The sequence below is a fragment of the Myotis lucifugus genome, unplaced genomic scaffold (genome assembly GCF_000147115.1).
Source record: "Myotis lucifugus unplaced genomic scaffold, Myoluc2.0 scaffold_31, whole genome shotgun sequence".
Lineage (NCBI taxonomy): Eukaryota > Metazoa > Chordata > Mammalia > Chiroptera > Vespertilionidae > Myotis > Myotis lucifugus.
In genome coordinates, this window is record NW_005871079.1 from 6,048,124 (window position 1) to 6,074,240 (window position 26,117).

At 38.3% G+C, this 26,117-nt stretch overlaps 1 protein-coding gene across 1 annotated transcript in view; it reads right to left on the reverse strand.

The window, feature by feature from the left end:
• Nucleotides 1–15,973, reverse strand: part of GNAQ (G protein subunit alpha q) — a 166,946-nt gene extending 150,973 nt beyond the window's left edge. Inside the window, exon 1 of the mRNA XM_006086825.3 lies at nucleotides 15,794–15,973. Coding sequence (XP_006086887.1) covers nucleotides 15,794–15,940 — 147 coding nt within the window. The 5' untranslated portion in view covers nucleotides 15,941–15,973. The remainder of the gene's footprint in view (nucleotides 1–15,793) is intronic.
• Nucleotides 15,974–26,117: the final 10,144 nt, after the last annotated feature.

Genomic DNA, 26,117 nt, shown 5'->3' on the forward strand with positions numbered 1-26,117 from the left:
ATTTAAATTTATTATAGTCCACTGGGTAAAGCAAAATGCAACTTTCAGAATTTTCTTATACCTAAAGCACACTCCAAATACATGAAAATATATCTTATTTGTTTTCTACTTGCTGTCATCACAATTAATTTCCAAATAATGTAATTTATAATTTGCCTTATGAAAAAAATATTTTCTTCTTACACTTGTGGTATATCTCCAAGTTTCACCAAGCATGCTTTTCAATAATATTATTTTGGCTATTAGCATTAGCATCCCACTTCATTAAAAATCTCAGCCTCATTGCTGAATTCCACAATGAAACTTTGCTGTGCAAAGTTGCAAGGAATACCTGAACAGGTTATGACAGTACCAGATGGTATACTTGGTCTGACATCTGCTAAAACGTTTACTTTGAAATTGTAAGAAAAGAAGAAAGAAAGAAAGAAAGAAAGAAAGAAAGAAAGAAAGAAAGAAAGAAAGAAAGAAAGAAAGAAAGAAAGAAAGAAAGAAGTGAGAATGTTAAAAATAATAAAGGACAGGAGATCTAAATTGATTTTAAAAATCAATAATCCACAAAATGTTAGCAATAATGCATTCTGATTTCAGGCTTAAGAACAGGGTTTATGAAATCTAAACTGGGGTAGGAAAATGAATTCCAATTTGTTTCTGGACAAAACAGGATATGTTTGAAAGGAGACTGTGAAATTTCCCCCAGCTTTGTCCTTGGTGGCACGAGAGGGTACAAGCACTGCTCACCAGCCAGCTGGCGTCCTAAACTGTGAGCCACAGTAACTGAGTTAACTTATTTCAAAGCCCTGCTTTACTTCACGTACCACCTCAACATGCCATCTTGGAGTTTTGGCTTTAATAATTTTGCAATTTGGCCCAGGCCTCAGCATCATGCCCAGTTCATAACCATAGGAGGACGTAAAATTCATAGCTGTCGCTGATCTCCAGGCAGACATCACAGTCTGTTAGCTGAAGAAATGATGTGAGCAAGGCCAGGAAGGAATGAGCATCGGGCTGGTCAGGACAGGGGCTGGAAGGTGTCATGGATAGTGTGGGTCAGAGGTCATAAGGAGAGAGGTTAACTCAGGGTGGCAAGGTCAGGCACTTATGAATGAGGAGACTGGACATAAAAGGTTCAGGTCTGAGGAACCCAGGGTCTGACTCCACCTCAGTGGGCTTGGTCACAGACACAGGACTCGGGCAGCAAGCATGGAGCAGGCTCACGGTGGCCTGACAAAAGCCGGGTGTTAGGTTCATCGAGAGATGTCACATACCCACTTTGCAACCCTGAATACTATTTCACCCCGCAAAGCCTCCATTTCCTTACTTATGGAAGGAAGAGAGTAGCAGCAGAGTGTGAGGAATAAAATGGGACACTGAGATGTCCTAGGACATCTGGTACCTGGTGGGGACAAATAGCTGGCTAAGAGTGGAGCTCTCATTAAATGTTAATTCCCTTCTCTTTCCCCGGGGACTAGGACGACTTCCCCTCAGGCTCGGTCTGGATTATAGGGGGGCAAGTGATCCACCTGGGAGAGGCAGGGATGGGAAGCAAAATAATTTCTGAAACTGGCTTTTCTAGCCCAAACCTATCATTAAAGCACAAGTAACTATACCTTATTTTTAAAGGAGAAAACACAAAATTGTTCAAAAGTGAACTGTCGTTTCTCCAATGGCAGCTCCTGGCCATAATTCTTGTAGGAGGTCACGTAAAAATCAGTGCCTGTTTCCTCACACCTAACAGCCAGGCTACGTGGACCTTCCATGTTTCAGGGAAACACGAAGACAAAACAAAAAGTCCCATCAAATCGTTTTGAAATTGAAGGCAAAATGTAAATGCCCTGACAAGAAGAGTGATTGGGTGGCTTTTGACTTCCTACATCTATTTGGATAACTGGGCAAGCCAGGTCAGACTTGCTGGCGGAAGACAGAGCCACGTCCTCTCCCCTGCTAGGTTGAACATTTGCTGAAGTGAGCCCATAGAAGATTAATGATACATCCAGCTTCTGCTGGGACAGAAAGTCTCTCTTTTACATTTTGGCATACTTTTGCTCTTAGTTTAGTAAATAGCTGACTGCAGTGACCACAAATAATCAATTTCCAGAGCACAAAGGGATCTGGATAATGAAGCTGATGGAAGTTTACAATTGCTTATGCTTTACGAACAAGGTTCATAAAATAATTAGTGCTTAGGTCAAATAATTAGCAAGTCTTTTCAGGTGACCCAAATAGCAGTTGGTGTGGTGTAGGCTAACATTCTTTTACATTTCTTTGACTCAGAATGCTGAAACACACCAACATGTTGGAAAATGATGCAAACCCGTTCTGCTTTCTTGCATCAATTGTTCAGAACAATGTGATAGGGTCTCCAAGGAAGAAGCTAGATTCCATACAGGGTCATTAAAAAAAAAAAAGACACACAAAGAAAGATACACACAATGCAACTGTAAGGAAATGAAATGCAAACTTAATCAAATATACAGTAGTGAGATAATGTCAATAGGAAATTTTCTAGTTTGCCTGTAGTATTCTATTACTCAACTAAAGAAAACAAATCTCCTTCCTAACATGATTTATCATAAAAATGCTGCACATATTTGTTTTCTCTATGTTCAAAAGTTAGGAATGGACCTTATTTCAAGTATGCATTCTCTACTACCAGGAAATAAAATGTGATCAGATATTAAGGATGACGAATGCAAAAGTTCCTCATTCATTTAAAATAGAACTAATAATGAGTTATTGCATATATTTATAACAGTACTATTAAGAATTTTATGATGATCTATATTGCTATTATAACAATACTTACATTGACAAGTAGAAAATCACTTCTATGGTTATTACTATTGTTAAAATAATCCAATTAAAATCAGAGCTAAGCTACCTTCCTCAAGGCAGTCCAAGACCTGCCTGCTCAAGTGTCTGTGGGATAGCTGGGCTTGGGTATCTGCCAGGTAATTAAGCTCCCCAGGTGATTTCAGGCCTTACCAATGTCTGAGAACCACTGCCTCAAGCTCAGGGGAAATCTTTTCAGGCCTAGAGAATGAAAGGAGATGAACCATCAAAAGTCCTTTTTAGAATGGGCAGTGTGACCATACTATTTCCTATCTGTCTGAAAACTGCATGAGGTAACTGCACAGGGTCACTGGGTATAGACTTGCTTAATATTGCCAAAGATTGATGATGTAACTTGGGAGAGATTTCAAACTGAACGCTTCAGATGTGAATGTCATTCAACACCCCTTCTGCATTCAGAAAATTTCTGTCCAAATGATTCTTGAAAGAGTCCTCATATATGAACTATTACTTGTCCATCCTAAACAAGGGGGTGCTATGATGAGCTACATCTGAGAATAAGCACAAAACACCAGCCAGGGATTAAACACATATCTGGCCTCAACCTTACTGTCACCTACAGTGACATTTGTTCATCACAACTCACTTTTCAAATGAAATAACCAATACAAGTGATCCTACCTGACATATAATTAATATTGCCAAAAAATTCTAACAGCCCCATCTAATGACCCAATTTAAAAATGACCCAATTTCTGGAATGAATCTAGAAGAATGTTTATGGCCAAACAATTATGAAAAGAACAACATCATTGCCTGGCCGGGATGGCTCAGTAGTTGAGCATTAAACCATGAACCAAGAGTCACCATTTTGCCCAGGTTGCAGACTTGATCACCAGTAGGGGGCGTGCAGGATGCAAGAGGCAGCTGATCAATGTTTCTCTCTCATTGATGTAGCTCTCTCTCTACTCCTCTCTCTAAAATCAATAAACACATATTTTTCAAAAAGAACAGAAATATTTTCTTTAAAAAAATAAACTAAAGCATTACTTTCACCTATTAAAGTAAAGACTTAAAACATTAATAAAACAAGGATATGATAAAAACAAGCATACCCGGCCCCTACACTGTATGTAATATAGTATGATCTTTCAGGATGGCAATTTAGCAATCTTTATTAAAATCCTTAAAAGTATATATACATTTTAACCCAACAAGTCCATTTCTAGGAATTTATCCTATAAGGATGTTCATTATAGCACAAGTGAGAAAGCAAATTAGAAATAAAGTATTATTATATATCCAATAAAAAGTCAGTATTTATATACAGGTCCACACTCCCTTATCTATAATCTGACATTGCAAAAGTTCTAAGAACTGAAAGATTTTTATTTTGTATTTTATTTAACTTCATTCATTGTCATCCATGACCAGCTGTAAGGCTAATTACAATATTTGTTCCACTAATTGCAAATATTAATATATTTAGCTGCTGAAATGTCAACAGTGAACCTATATGTATATGTACATAGTTAAATCTTAGTGTGTTTAAGTATCATAATGCTCACAGTGGCTTTCTCACATGGTAAAATTACAAGTGATTTTTATTTTCCTCCTTTACTTTTATATGTTGCCTGAATTTTCTTTTTACAATGAACACATTTGTTTTTATATTTATAAAAACCAATATAGTTCCATTTGGGAAAAGAGAAAAAAAACAATCAAATGTTTGTCCTTATGAAAACACCCAATCAAATAAATACTATACCTTCATTTCACATATTATAGCTATGTGTGTATTATAGTACTTAGCCAAGTAATTTTTCTAATGAATAAGTTTTCCCATCACTTTCTTGATTTGTGACTAAGTGTATCATAGAACTGTGTGATTACATCTTTATAGGCATCTAGATCAAGACCCGGTGGCAGACCAAGAGTGCAGAAGCAGCTCGGACACCTCCTCTGGCTCCCAAAAAAGACCATTCCAACAGTGCCAGATGCATCACTACATGCACCACCCAGAATGACAGGAAGGAGGACAAAGAAAGGGAAATTACAAAAAGGAAGAAAGAATAGATATACCTTCATGTCAAAATCTTTGTCTTGACTGCAGATTAAACAAGCAAACAATTTTGTTGAGTAACCTTGCCCCTCCAAAAAAACCGCAAGTCCCTATAAGCAAAGCACGTTTTAAACTTCCTCTGGCCTGAAGAAAAATGAAAAAACACTGAGGGTGTTGTTGGTTTAATTTAATTGGACATTAAACAAATAACCATGTTTTCAATCAAAAATAAAAGGAAGAAATAAAAAAGTATACAGTTAGGAAGCAAAAGTCAAATGAATAATTGTTAAAAATTAAGAGCTTACAAGGCTCACAATAGTAATAGTATCACAAAGCTCCCTTTGGTTATATTTCAATTCATTTGTTCTACAATATTTACTGTACCCAACCAGGGATCAGGCACTGTGCTGGGTACAAGGACAGAGCAGTGAGCAGAGCAGTCTTCCTCTGGCCCTGGCAGAAGTTGGAGTAGCCGCACAGAACTCCACATACTCTTTCTCATAAGGAAATTAAACTGTATGTGTCCTGGTGTCAAAGGTGTTTATGGAGTCAAGTACATGAATTGCCTTTTGGGAGTTATTAAGCCCAACTCTGGTTTTAAAATCCAGCCCCATAAACTTACAAGCTGAGTGAATTGGGAAGCACGTTTTAAACATTTTTCATCTGTGAAACTAGAGCACTACTCCCTACACCTCATACTTTTGAGCATATTAAACACCTGGCAATGCATCAGGCCCAGAAGCACTGGGCAAAGGTTACTTCTCTCCCCTTTCCTACTCCGCCCCTTCCCTTTTCCTCACTGGAGTGGCTGCCCTCTCTAAGCTGCAAACACCCTGGAATCAAGACAACAAGATACACTGACTATCGGAATTCTCGAGGCTCCTTAGTCTCAGGAGAAACAAGGACCCATGAACCCCTTCTACTTACTTCCCCACCATCACTTACATTCCAGACCAGCTATCTTAGGTCCTGTTAGAGGACAGGCCACTGCCTTTGGGAAACCACTGGTGTACCTGATACTGGGAACCCATTTCTCATTCTTGAGTCATAGCCTCTTCAATACCTTTAAACAACCAACAATTTCTCCTTCACACATTCTGCACTTTACCCAAAGGCCCATGCACTTCTCCTGACCCAGCACTTTCTTGGAAGAATTCACAACCATTTAGTAGATGCTTACTATATGGATGTTATCATCCTAAAAGTTGTAGATAGTCTCTCTATATTCTCTCATTAATGCCCATGTCAACTATATGGAGGGGGTACCACATAGCCCTGTGAAGGTCAAAATTCCTAAAACTCTGACAGCACTGTTAACACCAAATTTTCCATTACAACCTGGAATACAGGATCAAGGTCAACTGAAGAATAACAGAATCCAAAGTATTTTCACACCCAACTTTAGTGAGGGTTTGATTGCAATGCACTTATATAACTAAATAGCTACACACTCTTAACCCCCTTTGTCATGGCAGAGCCTACTAATAGTAAAAAATGGCTTATAAAGGTCAAGAGAGGGAAGACTAGCCTAGTTGTCAAGAATGCACAACAGCGATCACCTAACTGAACTCCCACCACAGAACCATTCACTGACTGCTCACCACCTCCTAGATATGCTAATGTCTACTACTGTCACTACATCCTCCTTTTAGCTCAAAACTGTTAGAGTTTTTACCACAGAGGATGTGTGTACATCGAAAGAAGCATATAACCTACCAACCAATCTACTACTGTTGTTCATCTCAGCAGAGATACCAAATTTCTTGATATATGCCAGCAATGCCACTCCTCTAAGTCACTTCTCATTTTAAACAATATGAGACTGTAATAAAATGCATAACCACCTTACAAAATAGTGGTGGTAATGACAGAAAGGCATCATCATAGCAAATTCACTTTAAGAAACATAAAATCAGGAAAATGTGTTCAAAGTATAAATTTACAACGTATCAGCCAAAGTTAGTAATCATAGCTTTTAATGAAATACTTTTTTTAACCCCTGAAAGATAGGTGTCCTTATATAACAGGACACAAAAATGTCATAATTTTTTTAAGGACATTTGCTTGCTGATATTTATATTTGCACACACACACATATTCATAAAGATCGTGATTATATTAATAATATCCTATTTAAAAGCCCAATTATGTAGCAAGTATAATTGGTTTAGGGCAAAACAATATAGTGGAGAATAAGAGTACAGTACATTAGAAAATAAGATTTTAGGCTTTGATACACATGACTTAGATAAGCAAAACTGTTAATTTGCCAAATATAAAGCAAGCCCTACCGTAAATGTCTACAAAAGCAGAAAGTAAGCCCGGGACTGAATTTACTTCCTCAATGGGGTGAGAATGAAAAGGAAAAGTGCTAGCATTTCTCATTCCCTCACTAGATCACTTCAGACTTCATTAGGCATTCACTTTCCTTGGCTCCAACAAATACATTCTGCCTCTTTAATTGAAAGTAGATGTACCGGTTTAAAATTAAGGGGAAAATCATGCATTACTTGGTTTAAAAGAAAAAAGAAAGTATTTATGTGAAGCTTTGCCAGGAGTTAACTAAGAACAGCCAAATGACCAGATTCACAACTTCCTACTAAAATGTGTTAAACTATGCCACATGTATTTTATATGCTGGCTGTCAGTCCTGGACATCCAAGGTCTGAGCAGCTGAAAGGGATTTAGAAGGAAATTGCTTAAGCAGCGTTCTCTCGTGTGTTTAGCCAAATCAGTAATGTTCCTTAGAGCACTTTTTAAAAAACAGCCAAATTGCTTTATGCTGACTAGCACATAAAAGATACTTTCGCTCATTTATTTAACAGAGTGGAACTATGTGCCAAATACTGTGCTAATTTAAATAATTAAAGCCCTATCTCTGTCCTCAAGTGTTAATTGTCTTCCTTTCATCCAACTGTAACCAATGTGAATTAGCTGAAGACACAGACACATGGGATGAATTACTTTCAGATGAGACGGGCTGCAAAGTGGACTAGAGAAGTAAGCTAGGGAAACATTATCTGAAGACAGTCATTATATGTGTACAATGTGGTGAGGATGCTGGTCTTCCATCAGCTTCATCCCCACATATATAAGCAGTGTCCAACAGTCATTTCTAATGCACAAGACAACAATCACACACGAGTATGTGTGCATATATATATGGAAACATACATCTATAGTTCTGCCTGTGCTTAATAACCCTACTGCACCTAAATGAGTTGCTACCCAATATCCTCATTGAAACATAAATGAATAAAAAAAATTACATAATAGGAATAAAATACTGTTAACAAAAGGGCAAAACCAGCTTGCATTGCCTTTTTACCTGACTACAGCCCTCACATTGAGCCTCACTAGATGATCTATTTCCACAGCAGCTGGAGACCACAAAACAAATTTACAAACCCAGGTGAGCCTGTTCAGTTCTTCTAATATCCTATGGATAGTGACGAGATGAAACCAGAAGGGATTCTGGTGCCAAATCAGCCAGATTTGGGTGGTGAAGAGCAATGTTAACCTAAAAAGGAGGTAGGGGAAGAGAACTTGGTAGAAGCCCATTGTACCATAATCCAGCTCCCACTCTTGTTAGAGGAAATGCTGAAGTGAGAAGGAACATGACCCCACTGAATAATGACAAAACCATACAGCAGCTCCATCACCCTTTGTAAATAAAGTAACTGATAATAAAAATGTCATTGTTAATCTAGGAAAACTAGAAGTCCTTGTACAGAGGTAGGCTGAATAAAGAAATAAACAAAGGCCCTAAGGAAGGGAAGATGTTTGCATTATGGAGAACAATTATATTATTTGTTAAAATATATGGACTTAATACTGATGATGTGTGTACTCTCCAGCATATAAAAATTACCCCTCACCAGAAGAGAAAAGAATGCAGCCTTAGCCTATTGCTGAAGTCTTTCTTGGCTTCAGAGTCTCCTCGGATAAAACTGAACTCAAGATGCTCATTCTGCATCAATAATAGCATGCCTCAGGATTATAGATTAATTTTAGCCAAGAAAAAGGGATAAAAAAATCTCATATTCATTGTCTATTTTTACATGGCTGTCATGGATATAAAATGAATAAAGAACTGCAATGGAACCTGGATAGATGGAGGAGGAGAAGCAAATGTGGCTATGAAGTATTTAAAAGATAATAAAAGAGAAAGGAAAGTATTCAACTGGACTTTGACAGTTGATATAGGTACTAGCTTATCAGTGGGGATTCAGCTCCCAATAAAAGTCCTCAGAGAAAGTGGTAAACCAACCTCAGCAAAAAAGGTAGTGGACAGATCAAGTCAGTCATAAAAAGTCTCTAGATTCCTTTAGACTACTTATTAGGGGGGAAAAAAACTCTCAAAATTTACAGAATTGGGAGTAGAAAGTTTCCCTGTGAAAAAGTGCAGGCTGTCTTTGGTGGCCAGTAGTCAACAATGCAATTAAAATATCACTAACAATGCCCACAAAACTTGCATCTGATTTTTTTAATTGACTATATTGAGGTGACATTGTTTAATAAAATTATATAGGTTTCAGGGTTACAAGTCTATAATACATCATCTGTATATTGTACTGTGTGTACACCACTCAAGTCAAGTCTTATTCTATCACCATGTATCCTCCCATTACCCTCTCTTACCTCCCCACCCGCCCTTTTCCTCTGGTATTCACCATCTTGTATCTGATTTTGAACTTTAAACACTCCTTTAAAAAAAAAAGGCTACAGAAATGTAAATATTATAATTACTATGGGATTTAGATACAAAGAAAGAAAAATCTCCATTGGGCTAGAGGCCATTATCAAAATGAATCTTTTTATTGCCTTTTTTTTTTTTAATGTGTAAGTACTCTGGAATGGACAAAGTTAAAAAAAAGGTAAGAGCTTTAAATTATAACAAAATACCTTTAACTGTTAGAGTTGTGGAATCAAAGAATCAGCATGCAAAAAATAGTGTGGGGAAAGATTCAGAGGTTGTCTAGTCCATCTTTTATTTCAACAAAATTTCCTTAAAGAATTTCACATGTTAAAAATACATTCTATTTTTTAACACAACCAGAAAAGGAGATTTCTCTACCTCCCTTGGTATCCCATTTCAATGACTGTCACTCAGAGGAAAGTTTTCCTTAAAAATCTCCTAAATCTGGTCATGCTATTTAAATTATTTTCTGTTTGTTTTATTTTTAATAAAAATGGAAAGTTAACAGTATTCATTTTCTCCAGAATTGTCTCCATGATGACAATTCATTTTACAATAACTTCCAAACTCCTTATTAATCATTTGTAAAACATGTTCATATACATTATATATTTAACACTTGAAACAACCCTATTATGATTATCACCTGTCCCATTTTACAGATGAGGAAGTCCAGGCTTAGAGAGTTAAGAAATTTAGGCTTAGGGAGGAGATGTGCCAATCCCAAGGTAACTCAGTTATGCAGTGCTTGGGCCCAAACTCAGCTCATTTCATATGTAACTGTTACTAAATCACGAATCCATCAACCTCCTCCAGCTCCCCAAGCCCAGAATAAGCAAGCAGTTGTACTCTGGGACTTAGCAAATGCTGAGCAAAACTGAACAGTTTACTTCTACAGAGAATCCACATGCCAATTTATTTTCTAAACTGACAGTGTGATTTTGCAGTGGATAATTGTGGTTTGTGCCAGCATCATCCCCCTTCTTCTACTAACTGAACCGCATTTTCCTCAGAGGCTGTCAATCAAATTGCCCAGGCTTGCCCAGCCCAATCAGGCAAGTTTTCCTGGGAATTTGTATCTTGAGTGGAGTGAAAGAGGATTAAAAAGGGTCAGAGTTCATCTGTCTCGCAGATGAGTTCCTCAAACCTGCCCTGGTTTCCCAGAGCTAGTCCTTTGGTTTCTCCTCCTAGTCCCACAAGTTCTGCTTCAGTTAGCCAGTGCTGGCTTCTGTTGCGTGCGAGCAGAGAACCTTAATTGATACAACTCTTCAGAGGAATAGATTGAAACATATACTGATTAACTTCTGCTTTTAGTATGTGCTTAGTATGTAAGTGAGAAATATTAAAATCAAATCAGGCTCTTGGCATTCTGTAAACTAAGAAAATTCCCTCATGGTGAAAAGAGTAGTAGAAAATTCCCTCATGGTGAAAAGAGTAGTAGAAAATTCCCTCATGGTGATCCAAGATCTCGGCTACATTTTTCTTTTGAAAAATGGCTTCTGAGATCTTGGATTTCTCGGGAAGTAGAGAATAAGTTGGCAAATTCTCCAAGATCTCGGCTACATTTTTCTTTTGAAAAATGGCTTCTGAGATCTTGGATTTCTCGGGAAGTAGAGAAAATTCAGAAAGCTGTAACTGTGTTTAACAAGGTTCTTCCCCTGTGACAAGTCCTTTCTTTGAAGGGTTCACAGAAGACAGCAGGTACTGTAGCAACCTGTCCTCCTGGCCTTTGGACCAAGAGAAAAAGGACACACGGTGTGGGGCCTGCGCACTGCTGGTCCGGGAGTCGAAGGCAGCGGCAGCCTAGGTGCCACATGAGCCGTGGTCATGAGTCCAAAAGTGGAAACTAGAACAGAAGCGGTGACGTTGTCCACCCAACATGAGCAGGACTCCTTGAAGAAGCACTGCATCAGATGCTTTTCTCTTTCTGGCACTGGCAAAGGGAGCTGCAACCTGTCGATACTTTGAAATTGGCATAAGAATACCTTGATTTCACAGTTCACAGAAAGCATGAGGCGACAATAAAGGGACACCAGGATCTGGAGTAATCCACTCCATGAACAAAAACTTCTACCACATTTGCAGCATGTTGTGGAGGAGAGACAAATTCAAAAAACAGTTAATCTTCGATCTGACTGGGAAAACAAGGCACACACACGTGCAAAGGATCAGGCAATGCAGGAAGCATGCCAACCGCCAGGTACAGACAGTAAGTACATAAAAATCCAGGGGCAGAACCTAATGAGCTGCTCCTTCCCCATGTAGACCTTCCAGACAGTTCTCAGCCAGGTAAGCTCAGAAATTGTTCATCTCTTCCTTTTTATTAAGAGCTGATTTCAGCAGCAAAGCAAAGAATAATAATAAAAAAAAAGTATACCTACATAAGAAAATAAAAATGTAATAGGAATGAAAATTCTCCCTTTTGGAAAGTAAGGAATGATGCAGTAATCTCACAGTCCAATGCCTTCCGCCTAGCAGAGCCTTAAATGTAACTTTTGATTTGACTAAGCAACAAATACTTAATCCCTTTCAACATCAGCTATCAACAGTTGTGTTTAGGGAAACGGCAAAGACCATTGTGGAAGAAACAAACCCTAGTTCACGGTGAAGTCCCTCACACGGGCTGTGTCCAAGCAGCTCACCTATAAACATTATTTGTTTGGCAAAGAAAGTCCAAGGACAGGATAGTGGGGTGGGATTACTTAGTGCTATGGGGGGGGGAGTAGCCACTGGATAGTACCCCCCCATCCCTCCCACTCCCCCCTACCCCCACCAAACCAGAGGGACACTTGATTCAATCTAGTAACACACAGGAGCAAAACAAACTCCAATATTCTGGTGTGCATTCCATAACCAGAACCATTTCCACAGAAAAAAAAAAAGAACCATTTCCACAGAAAAAAAAAAAAAAAAACTCGAGTAGTTTTCCAGTTTAAGAATAGGCCATATCATTTGTAAGTTATGTGAAGCCTTATAAAATATGTGAACTCAGAAGCAAAGCATAAAGTTAGGCTGGACAATCCTGGAAAGTCTTTATTTTTATTTCTGCTACTAACACAGATTATGGCCAATGTGGCAGGTGGTGCAAAGAAGCTTTTTAAAAAATGAAATGGTTATTTATTTTATAGCTTTAATGTCACAAAATAATATAAATCACAATGCACTGCTTCCCAGTAATTGCTAATAAAACGCACATTAAATCCTTTAAACTATTTATAAGATATAAAGCATATCATATTGTAACCAAAAACTTCTGTAGAAAATTCTAATGAAAACATAAAGTGTTATTCTTAAATAAGTATCATGAACACGAGAAACTAAAACTCAGATTTCTTAGTCTGGATTCAAAACCTTTCACAAACATATCCTATACCATACTTTGGTTCTTATTTTCCAGTTCTCCTCTAGAAGAATTCTGCTCAAGGAGTGCACATTCCTTTTCTGCACATTCACTTCAGCCATCCTCTTCTCCTGTGGGCCCCTCCCTCAGCAATTCCCTTGCCTCGTCCTGAATTGTGAATTTCTGCCTATTTCTGTCAGCACATTGCATCTCTTCTCTTATACAGATCAACAATTCTGACAGCTATTTGTTTATCTGAATAATCATCTCAACCACACTGGAAGCAGAAAAGGAGATTTCCAGTTGTGAAAGCTTACAAATGATTTAGCTATTCATAAGACAAGGAATGTTTTGAGCCTCTACTGTGTATAAGACACAATGCCAGGGACAATGAAGAATACCAAGATAAAACTGGCATACACTTATTTTCAAGGAGCTTAGTTGAGTCTAGTAGGGAAATCAGATCAATACCAAATTGTCATAAATAATACAAGCTAGACAATTATAAATACTCCACTAGAGGCGCTGCTAAAGGAGGGTGGGATTACTTAGTGCTGTGGGAGGGGGGAGTAGAGAACTCTAGGAGGAAGCTGCAGTTGGGTGGAACAGGAAGGAGAGAACATAATTCCTGAACAAGTATTAACAAAGTCAAGGAGTGGGCAGAGCTCAGGAAGTTAATGGATGAAGCAAGGGGAGTGTGATGCGTTAGAATACAGATGCTGTAGTGAAGATGGAACAAATGTGAAAATAACTTACATTATGACTTAACAGGGATTAAACATATTAAAGAATGTTTAATTCAGAAGTCAGCACACACTAATGTCACTTTTTTAGAAAGTGTGTTAAGTAACCAAGAGACATGGTAAGATTTCATGGGATAATTATGATATTTGAGAAAATATTAACATAATTTTTAGGATATTGATTTCTAACTGAATGATATTCAACACAGTAAAGGCTACTTAACTAGAATTGACACAAAGAGCTCAAATAACACACACTGTTAAGTATTCTTCAATGTGTTACATGAAGAAGGCATAAATTCCACTCCACTTTCTACTTCTACGTGACTGTACAATAAATGATCTTTATATGAAAATCTAACATCATGGCAAGGTCCTAAAGGATTCTCTGGAGCATCCAAGAAAGAAGGGTTTTTTTGGTATAATTTATGGGACTATGATAAGGTGTAAATTGGTAACATGTATCTGTTGCCACACATCAACCACACCACACATGTGATAACTCAGCCAACATTCATCAGGTCACCAACTATAGTTTGGAAAAGTCACTGGCATTAAGAAAATTTCCTTCAACAGAACTGTCTCACAACTGCAACAAAACTAGCATGTTGCCTGCTTCAGAAATGCATTACATGAGATTTCGTTAGTGGTGGTGGTAAGGAGTGGGGAACCCTGATCCTTTTAAATTGTTATTTAGATATGCAGGCAGTCTCATCTGGTTCAGGTGCCCCAGTCCCAGGCCCACAAAGCTGCTCAGATCCTTTCACTATTGAGAACAGCAGCAGGAAGGATCATTTGTGAGGGTCTCTCTGTTATTTGTGGAGAGACTTTCTTGTTGCCATAAAAAAAAAAGTGTGAGGATATCATTAGACAAGAAACAGTCCGTTAATTTCAAGGAACCACCCAAGAAACAGAAATGTCTGATTTCAAGATGATCCATATAGTTAGAAACTTCAAGATGGTAACAGAAGTGAAGATATACAAAATTGCTTTATTTCACTGATAATTCATTTTTATGAGTTAAATCTAGTTATGAGTCACACTGGGCATGCCAGCTCCTTGCTATTACCTATTGGTCCTGATATATGGAAATATCCTCAAGAGTAGATTATCAAGAATACTGAGAGAATGGAAGTTTTGATTGAAGACACTAAAATAACTGTTGGTGCAAATGTAGTGTTTTGTCAAAAGAGATGAGATTTTACCAGCTTACTGTAAGATAAAAGCCCTAAGGAATAAGACTGTGTACGTCATTGGAAGCACTGATTCACAGAATGGAAGAAAACAGACTGTAAAGCATTCCTACAAATTCCAAATGGACTTCCCTTCCCTTGGGCTGGGGGCCTCTGCACAGATGTCCTCCCTGGTGTAACCGCAGGCAGCTGAGAGCTTTTCGAGGGGCAACGGCAGTGTCACTCACACCGGGAGCCACCAGCAGACGCACCCACCTTGTTTGGAATCATGTATCTATAATATCTGGAGGGTGAGCAATGACAGCATTTGTTTGCACCCAAATATAAACTTGGTTTTCTATTTCAATTAAGAGCTAATGCTAGATATTGGAAAAGTTTGTTTTCTAAAAAGCTGCAAGTTTCTATTTCTTTTTCCTAACCCTTTGTCAAATGATTCTAGAAGTTTCCATGTCTTTACCACTATTGCAGAGGAACATGTTTGAAAGGTTATTGGAAGTGATAGATGGACCTATTTTGAAATAAAATTAAGCCTGTGGTATTACTGAAAGGAAGTCATAAAATTAAACCAGACAAAATGGCCATAAGCTAATTTCATTCTTTTTTCAAGGAAGCACAAAGAGTGGGAGGTTGAAGCAAGACACCTCTTCTCTGAATTCTCTCACTTTGGTCAGTTTGTCTTGAACTTCCAAACTGTCTTCTCAATGGAATGTGTGCCCCTACATTTTAAACCTCCACATATTTATCGTCGAACATCCAAATAAGCCTTTCATTGATATTGCTAAGAACACAACTCTAATTTTTTATAGATGTGACTTTAAAGATTTAGGGAAAAAATATTTTAAAACAACTATTGAACTATTAAAAGACCCAATTAGATGAGACAAAAAAAATGTACATTTCAAAAGCCCATCAGGCATCCCAGATGCGAATGGCCTGGCCAGTGGTTCCCATGGGCAGCACGCCTACCTTATTGTGCTCGTACTTGTAGGGGATCTTGAGCGTGTCCATGGCTCTGATCATAGCCTGCATGGCTGTGAAGATGTTCTGATACACCAGCTTGGTGAAGCCCCTTTTGTCTTCATCAGAGTATCCTGACCCATGGATGATTCTCATCTGCTTGATGAACGTACTCTTGCCACTCTCTCCAGTCCCTGAAAGATAGACAACAGAAGCTCATCAGACCATGATACCTCCCTACAGTCTCCCAGACACTAAACCAGAAATGCCTGCTGGGACTTGACATTCCCCAACCGCCTGCTCAGAGGAACATCACAGGAGAGCAGAGCGGCATCACGGGGTGGACATGCCACCCATGGTGAACACTTAGCCAAATCTGAGAATGAGAGTTCATTTCAGAGGCAGAGGAGCTTAAAAAACAACAACTGTCACCCCATCGGAGGCCACTCAGCATGAATTTTGATAGTGATTTATAACCATGTATCTTCTAAGAAATACAATGAAAACAGCATCTTTTGAACAGAATAAACACTTGATAAAGCTCTTCCCTAGGGGATAGCTGAACAGCTTCCAGGAGGCTGTTGGCTTGGGCCAGGATTTGGGCTTGGAAATGACAATGCTCTTACACAAAAGCTGCTCAGAGGGTGACAAGAGAAAAATGCCTAACCTTTTCTAGACACTTTCTCTTATTTGAAAACGGGGTATATAGAGAGCACAGTAAACAGATAGGAATGAAGATTTTTCTGGGCAGCAAATATACTGATTTTGGGGGGCGGGGGCACTGAGTATAATTCCAACCATGAATATTGGGGGGAAGGGAGTATCTAACAAGTAGCATCTCTAATGGAAATAAAGCTGTGAAATTGTTTCTCATGATCAATCAACATGTTATAGAAAGGAATTGGTACCTTTACTTTCCCAAGCAATACAAAGGATGTAGGGGAGAAAAACTAGATTGCTTCTTTGTGTATTATTCCCATCGCAGAGGCTTGTTCTGAGAGCCCAACTAAAGACATAACCATGACATTAGAATCTCTGCCGTTTTTTCCCACAACAATAATAAGAAATCTTCATGTGTGAGGTTAATGGTATGAGAAGAAAAGGAAAGAGAATCAGGCAACAAGGCCTGATTGACTGGCCATCCCTCCCAGGTAAATTTCACTCATGAACTTAATGTTTACATTTTGATTTAAATATATAATGCAGCAAATTCAAAGTGAAGCCGAAGCTTCACTTAGAAGAAAATCTGTGTTACCCAAATGTTGTAGGCAGAATGATAAAAGTAGTCAACTAAAATAGTTGGATTTAGTCCAAAAGACAGTATATGAACTAAACTATCAACCAAGCAAAAACCTCAGCTTCTTTGTTCTGCAAAGAGTTTTGGCATGGAAACAAATGACTTGTTCCTAGCAAATGTATAACCCAAAGAGTGTGTACTTCTCCTATTTTTATAGACTTATACAATATTCTCAGGGGTCTGAAATGGGCATTTTAACAATCTACTCAGGATTAGTATGAAGAAAATATTTGGTACAATAAAAAGCCCCAGCTATTCCCAAATTATATAAAATTATGTTATTTTCTAAGGCCACATGAAAGTATAATGAGAGACTTCACAATTACTTAACTCCTAATGAAAGAAAGCCAACTTCCCCACCAGTAGACTGCTTCATGAATACAGTGGTGGCTAATCTCTTTTCACAGCACAGGGCACAAATAACTCTTGACCTATCTAAAGAAATAGAAATGTACTATTTCCAAAGACACTTATAAAATAAAATCTAGCAAGGAGCCTGACATAAAATGTGTGTGTGTGTGTGTGGGGATGTGTCTCATTTTTGCTAATTTGACTGAATCTCCCATCAAATTAGTAACTTTAACAAGCATATCAACACAGACAAGGGTATGAGTCCCACAAAACTCCTGCTTCTCTCCTTCAGTGGTCTCTATATATGTGGCTGAAGATTTTTCCCCAGAAAAGTCACTTGTAGCTTTAGGCAAGTACTCTGCCTTTTCGTATCCCAGCTCCTCAAAACACCCAGAAATGAGACTATTTAAGACTCACGCTATTTAAAAAGCCACTTCATCCAGCATGTGTAATTGGCTTTGAGGGATACTTTCTTCCCTTCCTGACCCATTGGATCAAGATAAAGCACAGAGAGCAATCCGCAGTTCACTTCACATGCCCTTCCATCAGAACAAACATCAAATGTGAATTTAATATCCTACTATGGAGTGCATCCCTTTGTAAGCTGTTAGAATACAGCCTACTAGTCATACACACTCTCACACACAATCTGATGCTTCCACTTTAGGCTTTTCAACACAAGAGGGTTTCCACATACAGCCTGGGCCACAAATCCATACTTACTCCATGTATCCCGCTCATACTAAGCATCTCAATTTTACACTGACTATTCTGCCCATCTGCACAATGTAATCTGTAAATAATTCTGTCCAATTAATCGGTAAAGGCAGGTCAGTTTTCCTTATTCCACACCCTATCTGAATGACAGTTTTAAATTCGGTAATACATTAACTTCTTAATGACACTGAATTATCATTTATTGCTGAAAGCTATCGTGGACTCATTGGTCCCTTCTCTCCTACTTCAGTTGGCTTCTTGGACCACAAAAAATCTGTGGAACACAATCCATATAGAATTGCTCAATGCCCCAAACATGTCAGTTACTAGTGTCACTGCTCTGAAGAATGCTGATGTCCCCACTTTCCACACAGGGTCCTGCAAAATAGGTGCTGAACACTACACTGTCAGGACCTTCAAGGGTCCTCATGGTCCATTTCTTTATCCTGAAAGAAAGGCAGAAAGTACATCTCACCACTGCCCCTTCTTCTACGCTCCCAAGAAAAAGAAGAAATTCCAAAATGGAGTTATAAACACTATGGTATTTAAAGTTGTACAATGAATATATTTGTTTTATCCTGCCAGTGCCTCTGATGACTGTATTTGGCGATACTGTCAAACCATCAGAAGTCTACATCTGTAGCCTTTAATTAATGAAGGCTCCAGCCAAATGACCCTGCCCTGCCCTCTGGATTGGCCAGCACCCAGCGACAGAACGGCGAAGAACAAACCCAAGTCTCATAGAGCTCAATTATAACTCAAATACTGTACTTTTAAGGTCCACTAGTTTAGGCCAATAGTTTAAAATATGGAATCTCAGCGCCACCAAAGCTGAACTTGGGCTACTTCCACATAAACTTGGATATAGTAGAACCACATTTTTCAATGAGAACTTTTCAACCCACAAGCAGACCATCAACCCACACCTGAAAAAAATTAACAGTACTGAGATAAAAATGATTTAGTAACACTGAGCCAAAATACAATCCATGTGTTGTCCACGTTCCAGGCTATATACTCTGAAATACATGTATTCTGCCTTCTGTGTATTTTCTTCCACTTAAAATTGGAACCCTGAACCTCAAACTGAGTGGCTCTAATACCAAAGTCACCATAACTTCCTCCCCTTTAAAGTCTGTCCTTGGAGGGCCAGGGTGGGGGATACTTACCCCTTTATCCCCAGCATGCTTCTGGCACAAAGTAGTAGTTTTTTAAAACAGCATAGAAATTAACTGAATTTAGTCTCACCAACTGTGAGCGGAAACTGAATAGATGGGTAGGTTAGTTATAGTAACCAGAACTATTAATAACAACTTACCCAGTTAAGTTGTTTTCAAGGGAAGGAGAGGCAAGATGCATTGAAAATGCACTTTGTTAAAAATACCTGGAAAATTATCTAGTCCTGGATGTCTCCAAGGGGTAAAATCCTCCTGGGAAAGTACCTGATAATGCTTCCAAGGTGACTCAAAGGTGGAAGAGCATTTTCTTAGAAAATTCATTGTATCGTGGAATATCCATGGCAAATATCTGTGTGTTAAAAAGCCAGCATCCACTGGTTCTACAATCTTCTGAATTTACTAAAAGCCATTAAAATGTACACTTTAAAACGGTGAATTTTATGGTATAATAATTATATCTCAATTTTTAAAAATTAAAAACTAACATCAGTATAGCTTAGAGAAGAATAGGAAGTTTACATAAATTTTCATGCTACAACTTTTCCAGGGGATGACTTTGAGCCAACCTGCCCAACCTCCCCCCATCCTTTTCTTCTCCAGTGAATGTTCACTCTCTTCTGCCTCTGGGTGTGTTTCAGAGAAGAAGCCTAAGAAGTCCTGAACTCACTTACTTTACAAGGAGGGGGAAGTGACTTGTTCCAGGATTCTGCTGGTTGACAACTAATTAGGAAGAAGATGGACTAGACTAGACTCTACCAAGGTCTCCTGTCTGTGCAGAACTTCTAATCTTCGGTCCTCACAACTTTCTTTTTATAAAACACTTCTCCAACTCATAAAAGTTAAAATTATTTATTATAGAAAATTCAGAAAAACAGAATTTTCAAAATTGCTAAAATTTAAATATTTTAATATATTTCTTTCCTGTCTCCTTTTCTAGGCAAATGTACTTTTTCTGTTCTTGTTCTAAAACTGAAATAATGCTGTGTTGTTATTTTCCACTCAACATATTGTGATAATTATCCCAAGATACTAATTATTCTTCAGAAATGGTTAATAATGATTGTCTGAAAGGCAATCCTAAAGGTGTCTGAAAAAATTGTGATAAACATCCCTAAAGAAAAATCTTGACCTGAATTTCTACTTTCTTATAAGAACATCATAGAAATGCAATTAGGTGAACAAGTTATAAAACCTCTGACCCGTCATATAGTATGTCCCACTGACACACACATCAAGATTCTTCTTAACCCCTCCCTTTTTTTAAAAAAACCAACACTAGACTTTTTTAATACCTATAATTTGGGAGACAAAAATAAATCTTTGTTTTAATTTACATCTTTATTTATGAAACATGTTTCCTACTTAGTCACTTCTATTTCTTCTATGAACTTGCCTTTTTTTTGAGGACTCAGTGTCTTTCTTATTGATCTCTTAGAACAATTAAGTTTTTTTAAAAAAATTAACCCTTGGTTACAAATACTTCCCCAAGCCATACCTGGTTTGGCTCAGTGGACAGAGGGTCAGCCAATGGACTGAAGGCTCCTGGGTTCAATTCCTATCAAGTGCACATGCCCGGATTGCGGGCTCGATCCCCGGCAGGGGGCATGCAGGAGGCAGCCAGTCAATGATTCTCTCTCATAATTGATGTTTCTATCTCTCTCTCCCTCTCCCTTCCTCTCTCAAATCAATAAAAATATTTTTAAAAATATTTCCCCAACTTGTCATTTTCTTTTCATCTATTGACAAAATTTTGTACATAAATTTAAAATTTGTATTAGTTCATCTGTACTTTCCTTTGTGGTTTCTTTAATTGGTTTATGTTTCTAAAAAAGGCCCACAGATATATTTTTATTTTAGCTTTTATGAATTTATGTTTTACACTGAACTAATCTTCTATATTTTTATGTATGGTGTGCAGTAATATTTTTAATCCCCCAAAACTTTTTCCCCCCAAAATCATTCTACACTTTAAAGCTATGGAGTGTTTGATCCAAACACGTGGTTTTTCATATCCCCTAATGGGCTCCCAAATGGTGATCAATAAAATATATGGAACCAACTCTCCAAAAGCAGCTCACCGATATTCCTTCTGTTGCCTCTTCCTCAACATCCCTACCCAGCTAGCAGATCAAACTTTCCTTTACTCATTGCACATTTAAAGCCCTCTGCAAAACAGTAGAGAAAATAAGCCAAAATATTAAAGACTAGAGGCCCGATGCACGAAATTCGTGCAGGAGTAGGCCTTCCTTCCCCCGGCAGCTGGCACCAGCTTCCCTCTGACATCCGGGACCTGGGCTTCCCTCACAGCCCCAGCTTCGTCCAGAAGGATGTCCGGTCTAATTAGCATATTACGCTTTTATTATTATAGATCCTCTTCTCACTCCCACTTGTAAGTCTATTTCTACACACATGACACATTCTGCATATGCTGCCTATCCTGGTTCCGTCCCTTCACAGCTCTGTGGCCTTGGGTAAGTTACCTGTCCTTGCAAAGCAATACTCCTACCTACTTTGCAGCTCTGCTGTGAGTTTTTAGTGACATAATCAAGTGAAGCACAGTGTCTAGCTATAACTCACAATGCAAAATCAAGTGGGAAAATGAAAGAATACCAGGTTTGGGGGGCAGGGCAAAAATGTAGTCAAGAGAAATAGTATTTTATATATTTATTTTTAATAATGATATTTAAGAGAAACCATATTTCAATAGAATATTTTCACAAAATAAAAAATAATGCCAAAATAATCCATGATGAACAAAATATCACAATTTTAAATAAACACAGGAAGGATCAACACCAGTGCTGTACCATTCTAGCCTCTGACAAGCTGCATTAAATATTGTATCCATGGCAAATACCTTAGTAGTACCTTACCCTAGTCTCAGCCCTGACTCTAACTCACCAAAATAACTGAGATAATTATCTCCAGTAGTTCAATACTTAAAGCCATAGTGTTTGGAGATTTTCAGCTTCAATTGTTTATTCAGTTTTATTTGGTGTATACTCCATGCTGGACAACCTTTTTCATCTCATGGCACACATAAACTAATTACTAAAATTCTGCAGCACACCAAAAAATATGTTTTTGCCAAGCTGACAAAAATAATAGGTATAATTTTGATTCATTCACACCAGACAGCTATTATTGTGTTGGCTCTTGTCATTTTTTTATTTGACCATCTAAGGGAAAAGAGATTAGTGCCCCTGACTACACAGTTGGGCACTGCATGTTTTAAAAATTCTTGTGGCATACCTGTTGAAAAATCGCTGTTGTAGGCATAGAATACAGGACACGATCCCTAGTGTGTGGTTGTGCAAGAGGCAGCCAATCAATGATTCTCTCTCATCATTGATGTTTCTATCTCTCCCTCTCTCTTCCTCTCTGAAATCAATAAAAATGTATTTTTTTTAAAAAAGTGAAAGGATAATGAACTAGAGTGACATAGCTATGTTAACTTGGGAAGCCAGGGCAAGCCTTTCTAAGAAGGTGCATTTATACCAATACCTGAATATTCAAAATCTAGCCACAGGAAAATTAGAAGGAAATAGCATTCCAGGCAGTGAACCAGCTGACACAGAGGTCAAAGTGGGAATAAACTTGGCTGGCATGTTGGAGGTACAAGAGAGCCAAGTGGCCAAGGTGGATCAGTGGTGGGGAAAGAGGTAGGTGATAGTGTGGGAGCCTTAGCTACAGAGGCTAAATCATATGGGGTGTAGTATTTCAGGAACCAGCTTAAGTTTTATTCTAAAAGCACTAAACAGCTTTGGAGAATTTCAACCAGGAAATTAAAATGGCTTGATTTACGCCAAGTAAAGAATGTATTGTAAGGACAAGCTAATCGGGTAGTTCAGCAATCCAAACAAAAGATAATGGTAGTTTGGACCAGAATGACAGGAGACATGATGGAGAAAATGGAATGATTCAGGATCTAGTCTGGAGATGAATGGGAAGTGGGTGGAAGGGGAGGAGATGATATAGGGATAACTCCTAGATTTTTGGCTTGAGTAGCTAGCTAGACTGATGGAGGTCCTAGATTCTTAGAGAAGTTCATTCACTTTGCAATGCTTATTCATTCCAACCAGAAGCACTTTTTGTATATCTACAAGGTCCCCTGCATTGATGTGGAGGATACACATCCACATGAAATAGAAGATACAACTTGTGTCCTACATTCTCTAGGCCTCCAATAAAAGCAAGGACACAGCCATGAATGAAATCCTTATGCTAATAGATGAGTCAGTGCAGTCTGCAAAACTGGGGCTCTAATTTCATTTCCTATGAAATAGAGCTCCTTATATAAAAAAGATATGAAACATTTTAGCCTCTCAGTTACACACACACACACACACACACACACACACACACACCCCCCTAATTATTTATATTTATAAACGGCAACATTTCTACACGCACCCTTAGAGAAAACCGGGACTTGATATATTATTTGGAATGCATAACAATGTCATAATAATAACATTTTAAGAAGATCTCTTCAGAATAAAAATCCACCCCCAGATTTTTTTTTAACATTGATTATTTCACATAATAAAAAGCATGAATGTAAGCATTCCAGATTTTTCAGTTACACATCAACATAAGCCACTATTTTATAAATGCACGGGGTGGGACATGAGGGGATGCACTTTGGAAAGCACTCTGAAGGCCTCAGTAAACCAATAAATACTCCCCCTGGATGGAGGGGCTCATGGGGCCCTCCCTCTGGGAAAGCAACAAATTAAATTTATAGTGGAGGAAAAGGCCCAGGGTAGATCTGAAATGCCATTTCCAACCTCATTTCATGTTCATCAGGAGATGATCTACAGGCAGGTGTGTGGCATGGAAAGGGACAGCAGATATGAGGGGACTCTGAAGCCGGCCACACCAAGGACAGAGATCTGCACATTGTCACTTGGCTGAAGATGAGTGCACTGCTCAAGGGTTTCCTGCAGCTTTTGGATTTTATTAGTATTTTCCTTCTTTGAATGTTGTACAGCATTAAAAACCATTCACTGTATCTCTCACAAAGCGAGGGCTGGCGGAGGGGCGGCTTTTTACCTATTATTTACTCTGTACTCAAACACTACTTCAAATGAGTTGAGTGAAAGCTGTAGTAGTCTTCTTTCAAAGTTAATATGTCAAGATTTTTATTTTATTTTATTTTATTTTTGTTTTTACTCATGTGGCTTCTTTATTTGCGCCTCTAAAAATAATTATCTTTTGAGGTAGAGGAATTAAGGTGCTGGAGGGATGGAGCAAGTGCTGCTCCAATTAAGAGAAGCTGTGATCTGGGCTGTCTCACGAAGTACATGGGCATTTGAACTGCAGAACACAGCGTGCTTTTTGAATCAATATCACCCCAATATTTCAAACAGTGACATGAGGAATACCAAGAAGGACATGTACATGGTTCCATGTCTGCCTAGTAAGCATAAAACTGTGACAGGATCTTGAGGAGGGACAATATCATGGAAAACAAGAGTTAGTGAATCCGCTGGGTAGAACAGATTTTTAGAAGTTCACTGTTCCTGTAGCATCTGAGAGTTCATTAAAATGAAAACTCAACTTAGAGAAACGTTTCCCTTTTCGGAAAGGAAGAGAAAGAGCACAATTGAAAACACAAACACATACAAGCAAGCCAACCCTATGCAGTGTTCACATATTTTAAATCCTCTCTTGGGAGGAAATGCAGATGTTGAACATAAAACATAGTACCTGCTGAGGATCTCATTATTAGCATGAATACCACCCAGCAAGGATCTTAAAACTAATCATTTCCAAAAGGCTAATTTGGGAGCATTCAACAACCACACCATGGAGAGATGCATTAGGAAATCATTTGGGCTCTCACTTCCTCTAGAAGCATAAAAAAATAATTTTTAATTCAGCTTTTTAAAAAAGCTGGAACATTTACCAGTAGAGGGAGAAAGAAGCCCCTTTGTATTCAACGCTCAGGGAACTCTGAGGAGAGGACTATGAAATGCCCTTGCTCTTTTATATTTGACCTAGTTAGTCCAAAGCGACCAATGATGCACCTTGGGCATTCACATGTGCTGTCCAAAGACAGGGGCAACATCGGACACCCACCAATTGATGTCAAGACAATTCCCAGGTCAATTAAAGAGTTGCTCCATGATTTGTTTCATTAATTTAAATTTTGCACCCTAATTTATTTTGCCTGATGGCCATGTTTCTCTAGCATTTGAGCCAGTAACAATAACAGGCATACAACAGAGTGGTAATGAAGCAGACTGTCCCTTCCGCTTTTGCGCACTAGTTTTTTTAGAAATAGTAATGGCCATTTTGAGTCTCAAATAAAAAGGGCCTTTTCCCTTACTCTTAAGTATGTTGTCCATGGAAAATACGCCTTCTTCCTGAAGAAGACAACACACTCTTTGCTCAGAAGGATCACACCTAGAAACGTATAACCAGCAGGCAGGAAAAAAGAAAGGATAGACAACCAGACCTGCTCCTTGAAGAAGTAAAAATAGAGCAAAAGCACAGCTGTGCAGTTTATTAATGTTTAGTAAGGCTTGCACATATGATGACTTTCTACCATTTGCTGATAAAAGGGGAAGTGAAACTAATTACCCTCTTAATTTAAACTGAGTCTCTCCTCTTACTACGCAATCTACGGAATTGTTCCAGGAAACAAAAATTAGTTAAAGGGAAAGAGACTCTTAGAATTGAGTCTTGATTTTAGGTCATATGACCCAACAAATGTCCAAATTACATTAGTATATACTCTGATGCGATCTCTTACAAACTAACCTACTAATACATAAATATAACA